Source organism: Toxotes jaculatrix, chromosome 24, assembly GCF_017976425.1.
Source record: "Toxotes jaculatrix isolate fToxJac2 chromosome 24, fToxJac2.pri, whole genome shotgun sequence".
Taxonomy (NCBI): domain Eukaryota; kingdom Metazoa; phylum Chordata; class Actinopteri; family Toxotidae; genus Toxotes; species Toxotes jaculatrix.
The window spans coordinates 7,939,292-7,958,217 of NC_054417.1; the positions used below are offsets into that span (position 1 = coordinate 7,939,292).

Sequence of the window (18,926 nt, forward strand, 5' to 3'; positions counted from 1 at the left end):
GCCCACACAAGAAGAGTTCATGCAGGAATCAGAAATAAACTTCCATATTTCCATTTAAGCTACTAAAATGATTTATTTATTTACATTTCTTGCCTGTTTGCTGTAGGTCTCCTGCAGACTGACGACAAAATAGCACTAAAAGAAATCACACGGCAGCTCCACCTAGAAAACGTTGTCGGTGACAAAGTGTTTGTAAGTAAGAGTTTTATCGGCAGTTTGTCTGTAATAATATAGTAAATTTGTCATAAAAACTGGTTTCTGTGTAATTTCAGGGCAGTTTTGCAGAAAACCTTGCATTCCTGCTGGAGGCACTGAAGAAAGGTGAGAAAATGCTGCAATTTAGGAAATTTAGCTCTGATCTTTGCATTGTTGAGTAAATTAGCCAAATTCAGCAGCATCAAAGACAATAAAAGTAGAGTTTGATATCAGAGTGTGACAGATGGTGTTTTTTTATTTTTTTGGTCCCGTTCAGGTGATCGCAGCAGCAGCCAGCCGGTGCTGTTCATCCTGGATGAGTTTGACCTGTTTGCCCACCATAAGAACCAGACTCTGCTCTACAACCTGTTCGACGTCTCCCAGTCTGCCCAGGCGCCCATCGCTGTGGTCGGCATCACCTGCAGACTGGTGGGCCTCAGAATCTGCTTTTCATTTTCCATCAACTCAAAAAAAAAAAATATCTAAATAATTTCTTATGGCTCACTTTCATTCAGGATGTTCTGGAGCTGCTGGAGAAGCGGGTAAAGTCGAGGTTTTCCCACCGTCAGATCCACCTGCTGAGCAGCCTGACGTTCGCTCAGTACCTGGAGCGGGTCCAGTCCCAGCTCAGCCTGCCTGACGATTTCCCTGACACCAAGTTCGCTCAGGACTGGAACGATAGTATCAAGGTGAACCGAGGAGCTGATCTCAGCTCAGTTTAAACATCGCAGAATCAAACTTTCAAACAAAATATTCTCTTCTTCTTTTTGTTTCTCCAGACTTTGTGTAAAGACAAATCAGTCGAGGAGGTTTTACAGAGACACTTCAACTCCAGCAAAGATGTCCGCTCACTTCACATGCTGCTGGTGAGAGCAACACACATGTTGTAAAATATCACCTGCCATTTGTTGTTCATTGTTACATTTTAGCTGTATTAACTTTTATTTAAGATGCTGTGCCTGAGTCGTGTCTCTGTAGCCAAACCTGCCATCAAACCTGCCGACCTGCTGGAGGCCAGCAGGCTGTGTTTTGCCGACGCCAAGGCGAACATGCTCCATGGTAAACTCAACGTGAAAAGAGAAATCTCTTTAGAGACACAATCCAGAAAGTTTACATCACTTATATTCTTGTTTCTCTTTCTGTTTTCAGGTCTGTCCATCTTGGAGCTGTGCCTGATCATCGCCATGAAACACCTCAACGACGTCTACGACGGAGAGCCGTTTAATCTCCAGATGGTTCACAACGGTACGACCGGGCGCTTCACCTAGTTTTTGGTTTGTCATAAAACACGGCAGGAAAAGTGAAGATTATGAGTTTTTTCTCATGTGTTCTATCATTCAGAGTTTAAGAAGTTCCTGCAGAGGAAGTCAAACTCCATGTACAACTTCGAGCAGCCTGTCATCATGAAGGTGTGTATAAAGCCTTTATCTCAAATCTTTTCTTCATTTAAAGAGACTTACAGTCACTGACACCAAATCTACTTTATAATTTGAGGTTTTAAGAGTCTAGTAATATTTAATATACTGTTTCAGAAGCTCCCCAGCTCTGATAGGAAGAAACATTGTCAATGTTGATATATTTGATATGAAAATGGCCAAATTCAAAGACGTTTACTGACACCAACACTTTCCCAAGCAACTCCTTCACTCACTCCTCCTGCCTGTGATCACCCTCAGGCCTTCGAGCACCTGCAGCAGCTGGAGCTGATCCGACCGGTCGACGGCTCCTCGGCCAAAACTCAGAGTGAGTACCAGCTGATGAGACTCATGCTGGACCACAGTCAGATCATGGAGGCCCTGCAGAAGTATCCACAGTGCCCCACTGAAGTCAAGCAGTGGGGGATGTCGGCATTCGGCTAGGACTCCACGTGCATTTGGACTTTATGTGGTCGTTGTGTGAGAGAAAATGTAAAATTATACCTGGCTGCTTGCAACCAGGATTAACATATTTTTTTCTAAATGAATTGTCTGTTTATCAGCAAAATCCTGACTGTCAAAGCAGGACAGATTCACATGTTGTACTTAAGTTTGAAATGGAAAAAAATCATAATTTGGTGATTAAATTTACAAGAATTTGGCTTCAAGTATTTGTACTGTTTGTGAAATAAATGATCGAAATAAGTGATCGAAAATCTTCTTGCCTAAATGTCCTCTCAGACTTCCCCTTCAAAAACACTGGAAAGTGCTGGAGTGTGGACAGACAGGTACCAGGCCTGTGTCACACTTCACCTGCTGAATGCTGCCATCTAGTGGTGTATTTCTGCAGCAAACACTAGTCTGATCAAGGATACAAAGACCCTCATTAGATAAAAGACAGCAGTTGTGATTTGCAGCTCTAAAAAGTTTGTTATCCTGCAGAAGTATTCATTCATGATCACAGGACATATGATGGGGTAGGCCTTTAAAAAGAACAGATTAAATCATACATTTTTTTTTCTCTTCCACCAATGAAAACACTGAACATACTGTACATATATACAGTAAACAGGTCTATTAATAACACAGAGTGCACCTGGCCATTTATAGGACTGTAAGGTGAAACAGGCTTCAGTTTGCTGCCATGTTTCACACTCTTTAGTTCTGCTATTTTTTTAAATGAACTTCTTAAAGTTAATTCTTTAGAATTACTGTTATAATTTGTTTTGGTGCACTTCAGTGGTAAAGGTCAAATCTCTTCTGACCTCAGGTGGACTTGATCTTGTAAGTACTTACTAGGAAACTATTCAACATATATGTATAATAGTTTCCCTAAATTTTCCCTAAATTAATTCCAATTTACAAAAGCCTTTCAGGAAAATTCCAACCAAATTATAACAACATGACCAACCTGTCAAATTAAAGGCTTCTAACATTTAAATGCAGCTGGCAAATAAATAAGAAACACAGTCAGAGCATGTCATTCAGTCAGTGAACAAAAGGAAAACGTCAACATTCACAATCTAAAAACACATTTATTTACATCACGTGGATCTCTTCAGCTGATAAAAACCATGGCTGGCTAACATTAGCCGTGAGTCACAACGCTGATCGGGGATCAGTTTTGTCTCCTCTCTGATAATGTGTCCAGGGTTTCTGAAAGTTTTCTTCTGCTATAATACTTTACAAAGGGAATTCTCTTTTCTCTAAGCCCCCCTTGTCCCTTCACTGGGAGGTCAAAGGTCAGAGGTCAGGGTGAGGACCCTGGAGCTGGTAAAAACTCACTCAGTAGGATTTCTTTTCTTGGACTTCCCTCTCATTTTCCAGTTTTAAATTCCAGGCCTCAGTTTCTTGTCCTATCTTCACATTTTTGCCAGTAACATAAAAGGTACAGTCACATGTATCAGGAGTAAAGAAACAGACACTTTTGTTTTAAACACAACCCACCAAAAAAAAAAAAAAAAAAAAAAAAATCAGATTTATCAGTTTCTTCCAGCCTTGAAAACCAGAAACCCTGTGAGCATCATTATCATGAGAGGCTGCGTTGGCAGATCCTGGATCAGCGCTGCAACTCCAGAGCCTTGAGAAATGTGGGGTCAAAAATGCTTGTAGTGTTTCTGTTTTTTGTTTTTTTTTCCTGTTTTTTTTTTTTTTGTAGAAATTTCAGGCCTTGCAACCAGACTTATCTTGCTGCCAAGACAGTCTCGGCAGCGAGGTCAGTGGAGTTCAATGTTTCCTCTAAAATTCTTACCAACAGTGGGAAAAAGCAGGAGATTAAGATGCTGGAATGAAATACCTGTAGTGGATGATTGTATTATCACATATGGAGTATTGCAACTGCTCTTTAAGAGCTTAAGGGGTTCTTCAAAATGCAACCATTAGGGGACACTATCAGGTTCCTGGAGGAACGCCCTGGGCTGAGCATTTGCCGTTCATTAAATGTCTTCTGCTGATGAACCCTTAAGTGCTTTCTTGCCTTCCTTAATTACACCAACGAGCCTCTAGCTTTTAGCTTACACAAAGCTCAACTGAAAGTTATTTTTTCGCATAGCGATGGACAGTTTTTATGCAGCCAGGCCAAACCCCCCCCCCCCCCCCCTCGCCCCCCACGTCCACCCCCACCCCTCGCTGCTGAGTCAAAACACAAGAAAAGTAATATATGAATGTAGAGGAAACGCTGAAGTTCAACACGCACTTATAAAGATTCAGCTCAGAGTATATAGTTGATACAGGTATTTATGTTCTCATGTCTGTACAGATCCTAGACTGCTTAAAATAGTGGGGGCAACAAGACACAAATGTTTCACTGGTAGTTTATATGCACAGAAATGTGAGGTGCTGGGCTGGAGGAAGTCGAGATAGAAAAACGTAAAGCCTGCACGCTGGAGGAACCCATTCATACGCCTTCAAATGACACTGTTCAGATTTAACATTTGGTTGAGTCAGAACCGGTTTGCTAAGAAAGTCAAGTCCTGAGGGAACCAAAGAGATGAAGCTCTTTGATGAGGTTCTTCGATTGGTTGGGATGCAGGTTCAGATGAAGATAAACAGCCAGCAATTTATTTTAAATAGACTTAAATTTTCTTTTAAGGCTGAGGAGCATAGGAAGAGGGTCACTGTGGAAATTTAGCTGCTGCATCGAGATTCAAAGAAGGGCCACAGCAATGGGAAGGACAGCAGCAGAGGTTGTAATTTTTTTTTGTTTGTTTTTTTTGTTAACAATAAAGGTTCGATCCTGCTGGTTCATTGCCCTTAAAGCAGGTAAACACGAGGTGTATGAATGGATCTCCGAGTGAGTTGGTTTTACTAGTTTCTACGGCGACAGGGCACAATCACACGAAACCAGCCAAACGCAAAGCCCTCTAAAGTTACACAGGGCCGGGCTCAATCCATCAAAGTACACACAATACTGGAATCCAGGAGTCTGAAGAACATTCATTCTCGGTCGTTTGTCCATAGACTGAATAGAAAGAAGCACATTACAGTTTATATCTTTTCTTTTTGAATTAATGAAAGTATTTCCTGAATTACAACCAAACACCCACCCCCAACCCCAACCCACCCCCCCTCCCTCCCACCTACCCCCGCCCCCCCCCCCCCCCCCCCCCCCCCGACAACAACCATAAATCGTGCCAACTCTTACAACTTTATTCTGAGTTGCACCTGAGCTCTGATCCCCAAAACCTCAGGCCTGTAAATTAAAAAATAAATACAACATATCAATATGCAAGGTCACGGATTTAAAAAAAAAAATTAAAATGCTACAAGTTATTTGTGTGTGTGTGTGTGTATTGAAAGTCACTCCTGCAGCTGATCCTACAGAAGTGTAGGGTAGTTTGCGGCACTGGTTGCATATAACTCGCTAGAACTTAGAAAAGCATAGTACTGAATCCCTGAATGGTATTTGTCGGTTTGGGTCGGTTTCTCAGGCGCAGTTTAAACTCAAGCTGTCAAACGCAACATCTTCCACCATCGACCTACAGTACTGGGATGTGACCGCCAGCCAAACACCGGCATGTGTGGTTTCTTTTTTTACTTTTTTTTTTTTTTGCTGTGGCTGATAGGTTTGTGGACTCTACCAGCCACTTTGGCAGGTAACCAACCAACATTTGGAGGCGGTTTTTCAAATCCACTTGGCTGCTAAAATACTGGTACGTTTTGCATTTGAGGGCACAAACTTACAGGGGAAAAAAAAAAAAAGGGTAATACTGGTGTTTTTCCTTTACAGTTGTGCCAGTCAGAGCATGTTGAGACGTCAAAGGATGTGTTTCCTTTCCAATAAGAAGCCTTCTGCTGTTGTTCAGCCTTGTACAGTAATGTCAGACTTTCACAGAACGAGATAATACGTCACAGTAAAAATGAGGAAACTTCTTTTTTTAGCCTTAATTTGCTTCTGTCAGTCATCTCAAACTTATGAGGAGAAACTGGAACTTTACCCCACTTCAAGAGCTCGGGAATTTGAATCCCTTTTCTACTGGAGGAACCTGGTTACGATTTTGGTTTATTTGCCATGCTTTCTACCCCGAAGAAATCCCTGTGAGTGAGGTAGTACTTATTGAAGGGCTGTGGGGTTTGCAGTACTGATCGTCCCTGACTGTTCAAGCATCATAAGGACCTTAGACGGCTGTTTTTGAATAGCAGTTAATTTAAAAACAGCAGCAGCAAAAGGAAGCGATATCGATGCAAATATCGTACTCGTGCTACAGTAAGTAAATAAGATGATGGCTTCAACTTCCTGCAGGTTTGCTGTGTTGTTGCAATAGTCTTATCATGTGCTGAAACAGTATCGCAAACTTGTCTGTCCTGTGCTCCTGATTTACTGAATGGAGGTGTAGCAGGAAGCAAATACACTCTCAAGGAAGTTAAAGAGTTTCTGAACTCTGAGAATACTTTTAGTTCCTATTTTTTTTTTTTTTTTTGGTGGAAGATGTTAGAAAACTGACATAAATACAGCATGTACCACAGAATCGATGGCGTGTATGTAAGCGTTCAAAACAAACATAGCTCAGTTATAGCTCAGTTTTTGGGAGGATTTGATTTGACTTCCCTCTCCAGAAATTATCATTAATCAGTTTTATTTATTTATTTACTTGTCTCTTTATTTCCTCAAGCACTGTAGTGCAGTGTTAAAATGCACAGCGTGCTATAAAGAGAGCATAATTACGTGTTGTTCAGAATGTGAAATGGTTCGGTACAAAGTTTCTTCATGTTTTAACTATTTCCAACTGCACCGCTTGATTTTAAACAGCGTGCTGTGAAACCGTCCCAAAGCTTGAGGAGAGACTGCAGGTCTGCCGGCACCAGTGTTCAATGTCCCTCAGAGGAAATAAAGACTCAAAAATGTCATTGCTACCTTCACAACAATGACAGATACATCCGTTTTGCCTGACATCTACAAGAGTAACTAACATGGATACGTAGAAATGGCACCAGGATGAAAGAGAGAGGGAGAGAGAGGTTCCTCGTCTAACTTTTTTTTTCTTTTTCTTTTTTTTTTTTTTAGCCGTGCAATTGTTTGGTTAGTGTCAGCAGGATTTCAGCCCTGTATGAGGAACATAAAACTGCACCTAACGAGCAGAATATGTTTTTCTTTCTTTTTTTTTTTTTTTCAATCACACATATTTTGTGAAAACTGTTCAATCTGTGAAAGTAGGTTGTGTCAAAAATCCAAAGAAAGACATTGAGTTGTCCAGGACTACAAAAGTCTGATCAGTTTCTCAAAAAGTTCAGGGAAACAACTCAACCCCAGATGTCCACCACCTGTCTGTCCCGTTCAAAACATCAACACAAGCATTTGAAATCTCAAAAAAGGTCGGTGTTAACACTGAAAACAGCAGAGAGACGAGTTAACTAGTTGATCAGAGTCAGAGTTGGAACTTGTTTGGCTTGCTTGTGGAGACGGTGAACACATGGAGATGGTGAACATATGGGGAAACAACTAGTGGAAACACTGGTGAACTAACTAGGTCTCAGAGTTCAATCTGGACCAGGTGTTTGGGTCTACAGGGACTGTTCTTCAGACTTAGGACTAAGTAAACACCCATATAAGGATGGGTGAGATTCAGCTAAGTTCTAAAGACAGATCAGAGGAGTGCCGTCTCATTAGCATTAAGATTACATTTGGACTCCTAATGTCCTAACGATGGCTGAGACACTGGTTTTGAGTAATGACAACACGGCTAAACCCTTACAGGTGGAGACGAGGCAAGAAAGTGACAGAGAAAGTGTAAGAGAGGAAGTACTCCAGTCCAAGACAGGTGAGGATGAGGAGGAAGACGAGGCGGAGGATGAGAGGAGGTGGTGAGTAGCAAAGATTCCTGAGGTGTATCAAAAGAGAGCAGAAACTCTTGATAGTAATCCAAAAAAGATGTGTGCAATCAAATCAAAAGCAAGCTGGCTCAGCTAAATACAGGTACAATTCCAAAATAGGGCCGGGTACCCCCCCGGAAACTTCCTCCAAACTGCACTTCAAATCTGATACCTTTCCAAAATTAAACGTGTTGGATGATTTATTTTGTTAATCTTTTTTTTGTTTTGTTTTGTTTTTCTAAACAGAATCAGACCACACACAATTGATTTCACAAAATGAACAGAACGAGAAGATTATGCTCCAGGAGTCTGACTGTCCTGAAGCGTTTTAACACCTTGTGATTTGGTACTGATACCAAATATCAAAAGTATCATTAGTTGGTACCCAGCGCTAATCCAGACAGATATAAATACATATAGTTTATATATCCAGATCTCACGGCCAAAATTAGGCTTGTCAGCGATAGATATCATTACTCCGTTGACAGTTGACACGGCAAACCAAAAACGGAAAAAAAAAAAAAATCACTTTAAACGACAACTTCATCATGGGGGGGATGTTTTTTTTTTCTTTTCCAAAATCAGAACAAAATCTCAAAGAGAAAAAAAATTAAAAAATAAAAATAAAAACAAACTAACAGAAGGAGAAAGTTATTATTCAGTCAAACATCAAAGTGGAGCAAAACTAAAACGTGAGACTGAGAAAGGGGAGGAAAAAGGGTGCAACACTTGTGTTTACGGTGTGTATGGCCATGTATGTCGAGGCTTTACTGACTACATTACCCATGAGCGTCATGGCTGACAGCAGATTGTTTGGATGTCGTGAAGAGCCAAGGTTGTGGAAAGTGTGAGCTATGACTGTGAACAGGGAGAGGGACTAATTTAGACTGTATCCATCTGAACTGAGGTATACCTGGTTGAAGGAGGTTTATGGTTTTTTTTTTTATCGTCGTAATGCTTGAAAATGGACCCCCCCCCCCCTCCCCCCTTCCCCCTCACCCCTTTAAAATAAGCTTGATTACCAAGTTGTCTGGGTCCATAATACACTATGTACAGCAGCATTACACTATAAACATTCAGAAGCCGTTGCTTATTGGCAGAACGATAGTCGTTTCTTCAAAAAAAAAAAAAAAAACGAGAAAAAAAACACACAAGAAAACAGCAAATGTATTGAGAGCCGGGTACTTGTCTTTTTTTCTTCTTTTTCGTTTTTTTTCTTTTTTCTTTTCTTTTTTTTTTTACACTAAAATGCACTGAGAGTTCTGTGAAATTCCTCTGCAAGATCTTCTCTCTCTGTAGAAAACCGAGCAGAACAGGTTGCCCTCCTATGTGTATGTATGTATATAAAAACAAGACATGATAAAAGTGTTGAGTGTCGTCGTCCCAGCATGTCAGCACTGTCGCTCCGTGACGTCATTTGTCGTCGTAAATATCCTGAATTGTTTGCTCGGGGTGAGAGAGCTTCGACCGTTAAAATGTTAAAATCCTTAGGCACACATATCAAAATGAGGTGGATATAAACTGATGTGGTGAGGTGGGCGCAGGGTGTTTCCTGAACGTGAGTAGCGGCCCGCACTTAAAGGAACAAAACAAACAGAAAGAAAAAAAAAAACAAAAACGGAAAATGTAAAGAAAGAAAGACAGGAAAAAAAAAAACCACTACGCCAACCAACCAGGGTCGGCTGTTCATCCCCTCGTGTTGATCCGTGTTTCTGCAAGCTCATCCGGTGTCGTCTGATTGGCCGATCATAAGCTGGACTCCTTGGGCTGGAGGTCCACATTGGTCACCATGGTGACAACGGTGACAATCTCCTCGGGGCCGATGATGGGGGCTTGGCGCTGCATTTGACCGATGCGCTCCTCGACGCAGCCGGCGGACAGGCGAGCCTCGGCCTCGTGGTCCCAGCAGTCCTCAATGGTTTCGCAGAGCATGGCCAGACCCTGAGGGGGGAGAGGACCAGCGTTACGGCCTGTCAGAGCTGCTCTGATGAGTTTATGGTTCTATTTGCTTGGTCTGGGCTTTAAAGGGTCCAATATTTTCTAGAGATACTCAGAACAAATAAGCAAAATGACACTCTTTCTGTTTTGTTTCTGTCAGACTTTATAATTCTAAGAAAATCTGACTACTGAAGCAATGTCGTTAACAACTTTAAATACTGTGTTGGTTTTGTTGTTAGGTTTTCTCCTGTATTTTGATAATCCCAGTGTCTTTACTGAGTATATTTTGGCACCAAATGTGGTACAAGTTCTTCTGTGAATCAAACCTGTGACTATTCAGACTTAACAACTTCTCATTGCTCACCGTGTGTTTCTGCCAGCAGTCTCGCAGGCAGGGCCGCAGTTTCTTATGCACGACAACCTCCTGCATGTCCTCCAGAGATGGATGCTGACCCACCTCCTCCTCAAATGGGAGCATGTACTCATCCACTGGGCCTGTTCACAGAACCAAAGTTGAAATGAATCTGGAATAACATGGCACAGTGGCAACAACAACCTGGCTGCAGCATTTACTCATTGACGCATCAGTCTCAGTCTCACCGTCGGCGGCTGTGCATCGCGACGCCAGCTCCCAGAGGACGAGGCCGAAGGCGTACATGTCGATACGCAGGAAGGAGTCACGCTGGAAGTTGATGGCTCCCTCCAGGACTTCAGGAGCCATGTAGCGCCTCGTTCCCACCTGCGTGTTCAAAGGGAATGGTTCAAGAGGTCAAAGGTCAGCGCCAGGACAGAAACATGGATAGAAAATCAAGCATGAGCAGCGAGGAAGGAGAAAGCCATGACACAGCTCACAGATGGGCTGAGACGGCGGAATGTGATGCTCATCATCGAGGGCTGTTGTTGCTGAGGTGGCAGATCAACATCAAACCAACAACAGTTACAACAAATCAGTTCAAATGACACGATTTCAGCATTTTTTTTTTTTCAAACCATTACAAATCTTCAAACTCAAGCAAAGTCATGGGACTGAACCCTGAAGGAACATCTCTGCGTCATACAGAAACCAACTCTTTCATAAACTAGAAAGTAAAAACTCTAAGCAATTGTGCTTTAGCCACATTATCATCGTTTTGATTGTTCTGTATAACTTCCTTTTTTATTTGCTACAGGGAACAGGAGGTGCTTCACTTCCTGTTCAGATCCTGCCACATGTCAGTGCTGGCTACAGTCCAAAGCCATCCTCTGCTTCATGGTTATACATAGCATCCTCTGTAAGTTGCATTGTTTATTAGAAGTTTTCAGTCTAGCTGACCCTGCATCAGGTGCAGGGTCCGCCATGCTCCGTTCATGGGGGCAACGCTTAGTGAGGACAGAAGAGGCGCTGTCAGATAATGGTGGCTTAGTTACCACTTTATTTGTTGGTTTGAGAAGCCAGTGCTGACCTAAAGATGCAGGAAACACAGTGAAGAGGTGGATGAGTGGTTAATATTTTAATCTTTAACTGTAAACTGTACCTGTCCGTGCGTGTCTCCTGCTGATTTTCCAGCCTCGAACTTCAGGGCAAGGCCAAAGTCAGCAATGCAGGCTGTCAGGTTATTCTTCAACAGCACATTCTTACTCTTAATGTCCCTAAGAAGCAAAAAGAAACAAGGAAAACAGCTTCAGTCGAACAGATCACCCAGTGTAAAACTCCTGTGATCCAAATATCTTGTTAGAAGCTGATACATTCACAGATATTTTGTCAGCATACCTGTGAGCAATGGAGGGCTTGTGTCCGTCCTTGTGTCCCGGGATGTCTTCATGGAGGTAGGCCAGGCCACGGGCAGCTGTTTGGGCGATGTGGCAGAGCTCGTTCCAGGACACAACGTTGGCCTTCAGGTAGTCTGTGAGAGAGCCCTGGAGAGGGAAAGAGTGAGGAAAGACAAGGTCAGTGTGTAGAAATGCTGGTACAGCCAGACAGTTAATAGTAACTGCATAAACAGAAAATCCATACCGCCACTCGAAAAAATCTGCCTTCTAAATCATATGAATCACTGTCGAGTGAACAACAATAACACATTCGTCCTTTTCCAAATGAAAGGTTAAATTCATAACCGCTAAAATGAACCATTGCTCAATTTTCTGCGACTGTTACAGCACCGTTATTTTTCAAATGAAGCGAATGATTCAAAAAGCTTTCCCTCCGAAGGCCGTAAAGAAAGTATTAACTTCAACATTTACTTGTAATACATTTCGCTTTCCTCCAAAACTTTATGATGACGAAGGATAAAACGAATGAACGAAGGTGCCAAGACAGAAGAGTCCCTGCAGTTATTTAAATATTTAATAGTTTTTCAAGGTGAAATTACAGAATCAACACATCCAGAAATGTGGGTGATGTCACGAAGCATACTGGATACTATAAGAACAAAAACAGTGCTAAATCATAGTATAGTGATGTCTATACTTGTAATGATTCCCACCTCTATGGAGCATGCTACGTTTCCATGGTAACAGCAATACCCCTGAATGGGTGGAAATTCATCTAAAGCTTGTGGGTAGTATTGTACTTCACAAGGGACGCAGCAGTAAAAGAATTTCTGTTCAACGGCTTCCACAGGAACAGCTCTGTGAAGTTTGGCTTGATTGTGCAGAGCAATATAGAGAATTTAGGGATGATTATAAAAGAGAAGGAATTCAGATTCGCCCTCCGGAGCTTTAAATTCCAGCTCAGGGTGATCAAAATGAAATTTACCACCTACTCGGTGCCCCCTTAAAACCACAGTGAAGTCCTTTTCGTCACCTCTGTCACCGAGCCAACCTCCGGCACGTTTACTGTTCATGGTGAATAATCGAGCTTTGATAAATGCTGTTCATTTAGCTACTCATTGTTGTGGTGTTTGATCACGGTTCCTTAATCTCTGTTTAACAAGAAAAGGTTTGCTGAGCACACAAACTCTTTATCAGCCAAGACTTGCTTAAATTTCTGATTCGCTTTTGTAGTATTTTCCTTTGCAGAGATAATGTACATCTTTGTATGCGTGGCTGCTGAGCCTCTTCAGATACTGGTCACATCTGGAAACATGTATTTATGTTAAATATTGCAGTGGAGAAAAACAGAAATATAATCAGAGATTTGCTTCCAGGAAGAAATACAAGGCCAATACTTCAACCTCAGTGTTCAAGCTGCATCTGTTTACTTCCTTATCCTTTATACACCATCTTTGTTCTTACATAATGTATGTCATTACGATACAAGGTCACTTCTGGCAAGTGCCCACACAGATGTAGTTTAACTGAGTGACCACCAGAGGGCAGGCAGCTCCAACAGATGTAGAAAAGAACATTCAGTCTGATCACTTGTCCTGTTTTTGGAGAAATATGCCAGTGTGTGTTCATACCTGCATTGTGCATTTAGTATTTTCAGTGCAGTGTTTATTTCTTTTCAATTATGAAAATGCAAGAAGCAAATCAGGCCACATCCCTTTGAAAGACACTCGCTGGCAGCTATTAATATCTACGTACTGTGCAAAAATATGAGAAGATTCAAATACAGGGACTTTTGGAAGGGGCTTGTATCCTTTGAGACGAGCCACTGCATGCTACAGATACTTTGAGTCCTAGCACACGGGGCTGCTTCAATGCATCAAACGTCGAAACATAAATCAGCTGTCAAGCTCAACTCTGCAATCACTGTTCCAGCTGTGTTACACAAGCTAAGGCTCAGTGCAGACCGAGGTGTCACCCATTCTGACACCTGCGCAGGAAGAAAAAGCTCTTTGTAGGTCAAAGTTTAAGTTATGAATCCTCTGAAGACTTACAAAATAATTACATGTTTCTGATAACTTCTCGGTAGTATGACATTTCTTCAAACTCCTTTAAATCAATTTTCTTCAGTGTTGCTTGCACTTGGAGAGCTTCTACAAATCAGAGTAGCACTTTTAGACCCACTCCAGGGTTAAGTGGCTTAATGTAAGAGTTGTATTGCTGGGTTAAAGCTTCCCCGCCACGCCCACTACCTTTAATTTTTCAACCTTTATTCACAGAGGGAAGGTTTCTGAGGCACGCACATTCAAATTCTCGGGCCAGGCTGGGAAATTCGAGCAAGTGAAGCGTACAAGAATCGCTCTCCACTTCGTCTGTAATGACCCCCAAAACACAGAGGCACTTAAAGCCCCGAATGCAACAAAGACTGTGGTTGAGTGGGTGCGTGAAGCACGACATGGCTAACAAAGCTCAAGTCTACCTTCTCTGGGTAAACAAGATGTAAAAAAAGGGGGGAAAAAATCCAAGCATGAAGTATATTGTAATTGTGGATTAGCTCTTAAGGCACCATAGAGAATCAATACAATGTGAGGGTTTCATGCATGTGTTTTTTTTTTTTTTTACAACTTTGTTAGCTGCCTGATCTGGAAGGTTTTTAGATCTGAGTGCAATAGATCTGAGACGCTAAACTACAACCAGTATATCACTGTGTTTGCATGAGCACACACGGAAAAACGCAGCGATGCTGTGATACGGACACAAACAACCTGGTTAGTTGAAGAAATCTGCTGGGAAATCAGAGAATTTGTTTACATTTGCTGTAGTAAACAGTTACAGCAAAATACGCCTTTACATGCAGCTGCTCCGTAATCAGATTTCTCCGCTAAGATATTTTTGAACCAAGTCAGGCCTTTTTATTTTTTATTTTTTATGTTTTCTGTCGGACCTGTGCCAGTTTCTTCTTACTATGTGAATGTGTCTGGATCTTGCAAATAACCTACTGTTCATCTGTGGAAACTTGTACTAATTTGGTCCATGTTTTGGTTAAACATTAGATTTAATTATTACCCCTCTGCACTGTTGTTACAGTGATACTTTCCCTGTCTAATGTCTCTGTCAGTTGCATCAGGACTTTTTTCTTTAACCACTATTTTATTAACTTTACTTGCATGTACTATTTAGGAAGAGTTTATTGGAAAATCTAAAGAATCTAAAGCCTACAACACTCACAGTCAGTGTGAGAGAAGCCTTTACCATATTAGCTGTTGCTTTAGCCTGATAGGCAGCTACATCCACCAATGTAAAATTGGCAAATACAGTTATTAATTTAGTTAAGGAATATATTACTTTCAGAATAAACTATATCAGAAAATTCAATAAAATTAGCTGTTTGCTGGTGGTATATCTCCATCCCTGACAGCGTACCTTGTCGTGGTAGGCGGTGATGAGCCACAGCTCCAGGTCCAGGTTGTTATTCCTCTTCTCCACGCCAATAAAGTGGAGGATGTTGTCGTGCTTCATGCCGCTCACGCTGTAGATCTCATACTCGTTCTGCCAAGACAGTTTGTCCTACACAGGAGCAGAGAGACAGATACAGATGTTATTTCTTTTCTCGAGTCGCCAGATTAACAACAGTAACAAATATAGCTTGTGTAAGAAAAGTATGGTAGATGACAAGTAGTGTTAAGAATAATTAATTGTAACACAAACTCATCACCGGCTGGAAAAAAATACAGTAATTCAATCAGCAAACTCAAACCTTTCTTTATGTTTTCTACCTGAATAGGAAAGATCTTAACAGCCACATATTCGTTCAGTAGCTGGGCCTTCCACACGCATCCGAAGCGCCCCCTGGCCTTCACCTCGATCAGCTGCAGCGGTTTGTGTCCCAAAACAGGGGACGGGGGTGAGGGCCCAGGATCCTGCAGAGAGAGGGTGGACAAGAAAAAAAAAAAAGACAGAGGACAGTGTTATTCTTTATTCTTTTCTTTTCTTTTTTTTTGCAGAGCATTAAAATAGCATTGGCTTACACTGAAGGTGACCGTGCTTTTGGCTCAGTGACAACGTGCCTGAGGAGCTCAGCCCAACAGAATCAATATCATCTTCACATCTTAAATCACATATTACAACTTACATTTATAGACTCGCTTTTATGTGATGATGCTCTCCAATTATGTTTTGCCAACATACTGTTTTTAGCCCTTATTTTTTACGCTGTGGTGCCTTATTGTTTTCTTTTTTCCAAACTTGGTTTATTTATTTTATGGGTTTGTTGTTTGCTTCATTTGACTGTTAAAGCACTTTCAAAAGTCAAGCTTAGGAAGTGCTGTGTGTTTGAGTTTAGTATCATTATTACAGTGAAGTTTTTTTGGCAGTGAGGACGCAGCATACCAAGCACGGCTTGGATTCATTCATTTTAAATTCAATTAAACCCCTCAGGGTTACATTTGCTTGAGCTTACAGAAGCGGGATTGTAACTGGAAGGTTGCCAGTTTGAGTCCAGTGAGCCTGCAGGCAGCCCCTCACTGAACAGGTGTACAGTTCCTACACACATTCCCAGATACATACGAGGACTCAGACCCCAATGATTAACTCCAGTTATTTGTTCAGTTGTTCTTTGGAATGTGTTGATCAACTAGAAATGGATCCTGTGTAGTTGATTTATGCATTAGTTGGACCTATTTTCATATTTTCATCATGTTTTTGTTTGATATGCTTTTTAGTTTGTTACTGGTCTCTCTCTCTCTCACTGAGCTGATTGGTTGATGAGGGCCTGGTGTGTTCAATCAGCCTCGCTGGGGCAAACCAAATGGACTGAGGAGAGAGGGGGAGGCTGGAGGGAGTTGGGTTATGTTTGGTTTATTGTTTTTTGTTTTGGGGTGTGGTAAACTAGTCAAATAAAGTCAAATGTAAACATTAATATGTTCTTTGTGGAACTGATTGAGAACTGTGTAAAGTAAAGATGAACTACTGTGCATAATAATGGCAGCTTTCTTGTAGGCACCACCCCTTCTGTATTCACAATGGTTGGTGTCTGTGTCTTTATGTAGTGGGTGGATGTGAGTTTGTTTGTGGGTGCTGGGTGTGTGCAGGGGGAATCTCTGTCGCTCTGTGCTGCTGTGTGTTTGTCTGTAAAGTAACATCAATGGGGATAGATTCAAAACCATGACTACATGAGGGGCAAAGCAGGCTTCAGCATGAATGAATATGAAAGAGGGCAAGCTGAATCACTGATTAAAACGAACAAATGGTTAACTAAAAACACTCAGGAGCCATCGTGTCTGACCCTGGTAGGTCAAACCCGATGCGTGCGCAGTGTGTCATGCTAATCCCACACACACAGAAGTTAAAGCAAGGAGGCCAAGTGTTCCAAACTTAAAGTATGTTAAACACAGCTGGTGATCGGGATTAAGCTGATCACTTTCACATGTGACTTCGCAGTGAGGGAGTCACATTTCCAAAGGATAAAATGTGGAGGAGAAAGACTAGCACATGACTGATGGCCTTGATGAAACCAGATATGCTGCTGTAAAATCTCGACTTTACTTCCGTGCCTCTGTATCACTGTTGTCAGTTTAAAAGGGGGGGGGGGGGAGAAAAGCTTTCTCCCTCCAACGCAAGCGATGTTCATGTTTTTACTTGAACTGAAGGCTTACAAGGTGCTTGATAAGCCGGAGCAAGTTTCAAGACCCTGAGGCCCACAGGATCCACTCAAACACAGAGATAATATATCAAAAGTGCACGCTTGTCAATCCGAGCGTGCTTTTCTCACTTCCCATAAAATGCCTCCTTTTCAGTTACAAGCTTTGCTTCTGATATAAGTGACAGAGATCATTTAATGAATGGAAACAACACTCACACCAATGAGCTCTCTTTGGTGGTTTGGGGACTTAAAGGTGCATTTCAGCACACAGAGATTACCTCTGCTTTAATTTACTGTTTCGGGCACTCAGCCTTTCTTTAAGACAAACACTGGTCATATCCAGGTGTTCGCACTGTGAGAAATGAGCTGAAGCGGTGCTACCAGGAAAAGTGGAAAAGCATTTAACTGCAGGAGCAGTAAAAAAAAAAAAAAAAAAAAGAGAGGGAGAAGTGGCTTCAGCTTTTACTGCCTGTCCTGACAAGATTATTGGAGCCACAGAGGCAAACTGTATATCATTTAGTAGCATTTATGGGTTTGATTTTTATCAAGTGGAAATTTTATACCTGGTCTTGAACGCTGGCCTTCAGTGCACATATAAAGAAGATAATACTGAAAAGAGAAGTGTCTTGGATACACTTTTTAAAAAAGTATTATTCTTGTTATTTAAGGAAAAAAAATCTATAAGTTTGATAAGTCATAAATTCTTATTTAAGAAGGACAAAAAATAAGGATTTTGATATAAAAACAGGAGAATATAAAACAAACTTTTGTGGATTGCTCTCATGACACAGTTCATTTAAATAATTCAGCATTCTGCATAATATTAGTGTCCTTGTACTGGATTTTATCTAGTCTGATCTGTTATTGAGACTGTAGTAGTACACATTATTGTAATAAAACTGAAATCTTATCTTTGTATAAATAAAGGAAAAAGTATTTGTTTTTTGGGTGTAAATACGGAGCAGGCCGTCCATTTGGACAGCGGAAGGGGGGAATGGAGACTTCGAGTGGGAACTGGTGTGTTTACTTAGAGCCTTTTCCCTCTAACAGAGAGCTGCGAGGCAGACCTGCTGTCTCGACGCTCTGCTTTCACACCAAATGCCAGCCAAATGATGGGGAAAATTACCCACGATGGTGCTGAGGTTGGATTACAGAGCAGCCCAAACGGTCCCAAGTTGGCACCTTGAAAAACATCTTCAGGAACACATTGTGCTAACGGAAATAATGAATTTATAGCATAGTTTCACAGCAATGTTTCACTACATCTGTTTTCAATGCGGTTTTATGTATATGAGAATATGCAATGGGGGATTTTGAACGAAGAGCAGAGAGGAGGTCAAGTTTAATTACTTACTAACCTTAGCTGGCATTTTAAAATAGATTTTTCTTGTTTTCTCTCGCCTGATATCTTCTTCATATTTCAGCTGTCATTTTGGTAGTTAACCATTCAGACAGCAAAGAACTAGAACAGCTAGAAATATGAAGGAAAACATTTGAGTTTGCCAAACTATTTATCCAAACACTGCTCCACACATTTAGGAAACAAGCCTTTTCTCTTGCTCTCTCCCTCTCTCTCTCTTCTTCACGTGTTTCTCCGTGTTCCCAAAATAGTCACATCCAGGGAAGGTGAGATGAGAATTTGCACATTTTGGGTCTTTGTTCCACAAGCGTGACAGTGCAAC

General features: G+C 41.5%; 2 protein-coding genes across 3 annotated transcripts in view; one reads left to right on the top strand and one right to left on the bottom strand.

Moving 5' to 3' along the window:
• orc4 (origin recognition complex, subunit 4) overlaps positions 1-2,319 on the top strand; it is an 8,746-nt gene extending 6,427 nt beyond the window's left edge. For both annotated transcript variants that reach the window (XM_041032689.1, XM_041032690.1), the window contains exons 8-16: positions 107-192; positions 273-321; positions 473-624; positions 711-884; positions 975-1,061; positions 1,146-1,254; positions 1,345-1,440; positions 1,537-1,604; positions 1,872-2,319. In XM_041032689.1, the coding sequence (XP_040888623.1) occupies positions 107-192; positions 273-321; positions 473-624; positions 711-884; positions 975-1,061; positions 1,146-1,254; positions 1,345-1,440; positions 1,537-1,604; positions 1,872-2,054 (1,004 nt within the window). In that variant the 3' untranslated portion in view covers positions 2,055-2,319. The remainder of the gene's footprint in view (positions 1-106; positions 193-272; positions 322-472; positions 625-710; positions 885-974; positions 1,062-1,145; positions 1,255-1,344; positions 1,441-1,536; positions 1,605-1,871) is intronic.
• A 6,788-nt stretch (positions 2,320-9,107) lies between these two features.
• The window catches only part of LOC121178066 (activin receptor type-2A), a 38,720-nt gene continuing 28,901 nt past the window's right edge, over positions 9,108-18,926 (bottom strand). Inside the window, exons 5-11 of the mRNA XM_041032570.1 lie at positions 15,380-15,523; positions 15,027-15,170; positions 11,608-11,753; positions 11,372-11,486; positions 10,458-10,596; positions 10,222-10,352; positions 9,108-9,860 (exon numbers count right to left, since the gene is read on the bottom strand). Of these exons, the coding sequence (XP_040888504.1) occupies positions 9,666-9,860; positions 10,222-10,352; positions 10,458-10,596; positions 11,372-11,486; positions 11,608-11,753; positions 15,027-15,170; positions 15,380-15,523 (1,014 nt within the window). The 3' untranslated portion in view covers positions 9,108-9,665. The remainder of the gene's footprint in view (positions 9,861-10,221; positions 10,353-10,457; positions 10,597-11,371; positions 11,487-11,607; positions 11,754-15,026; positions 15,171-15,379; positions 15,524-18,926) is intronic.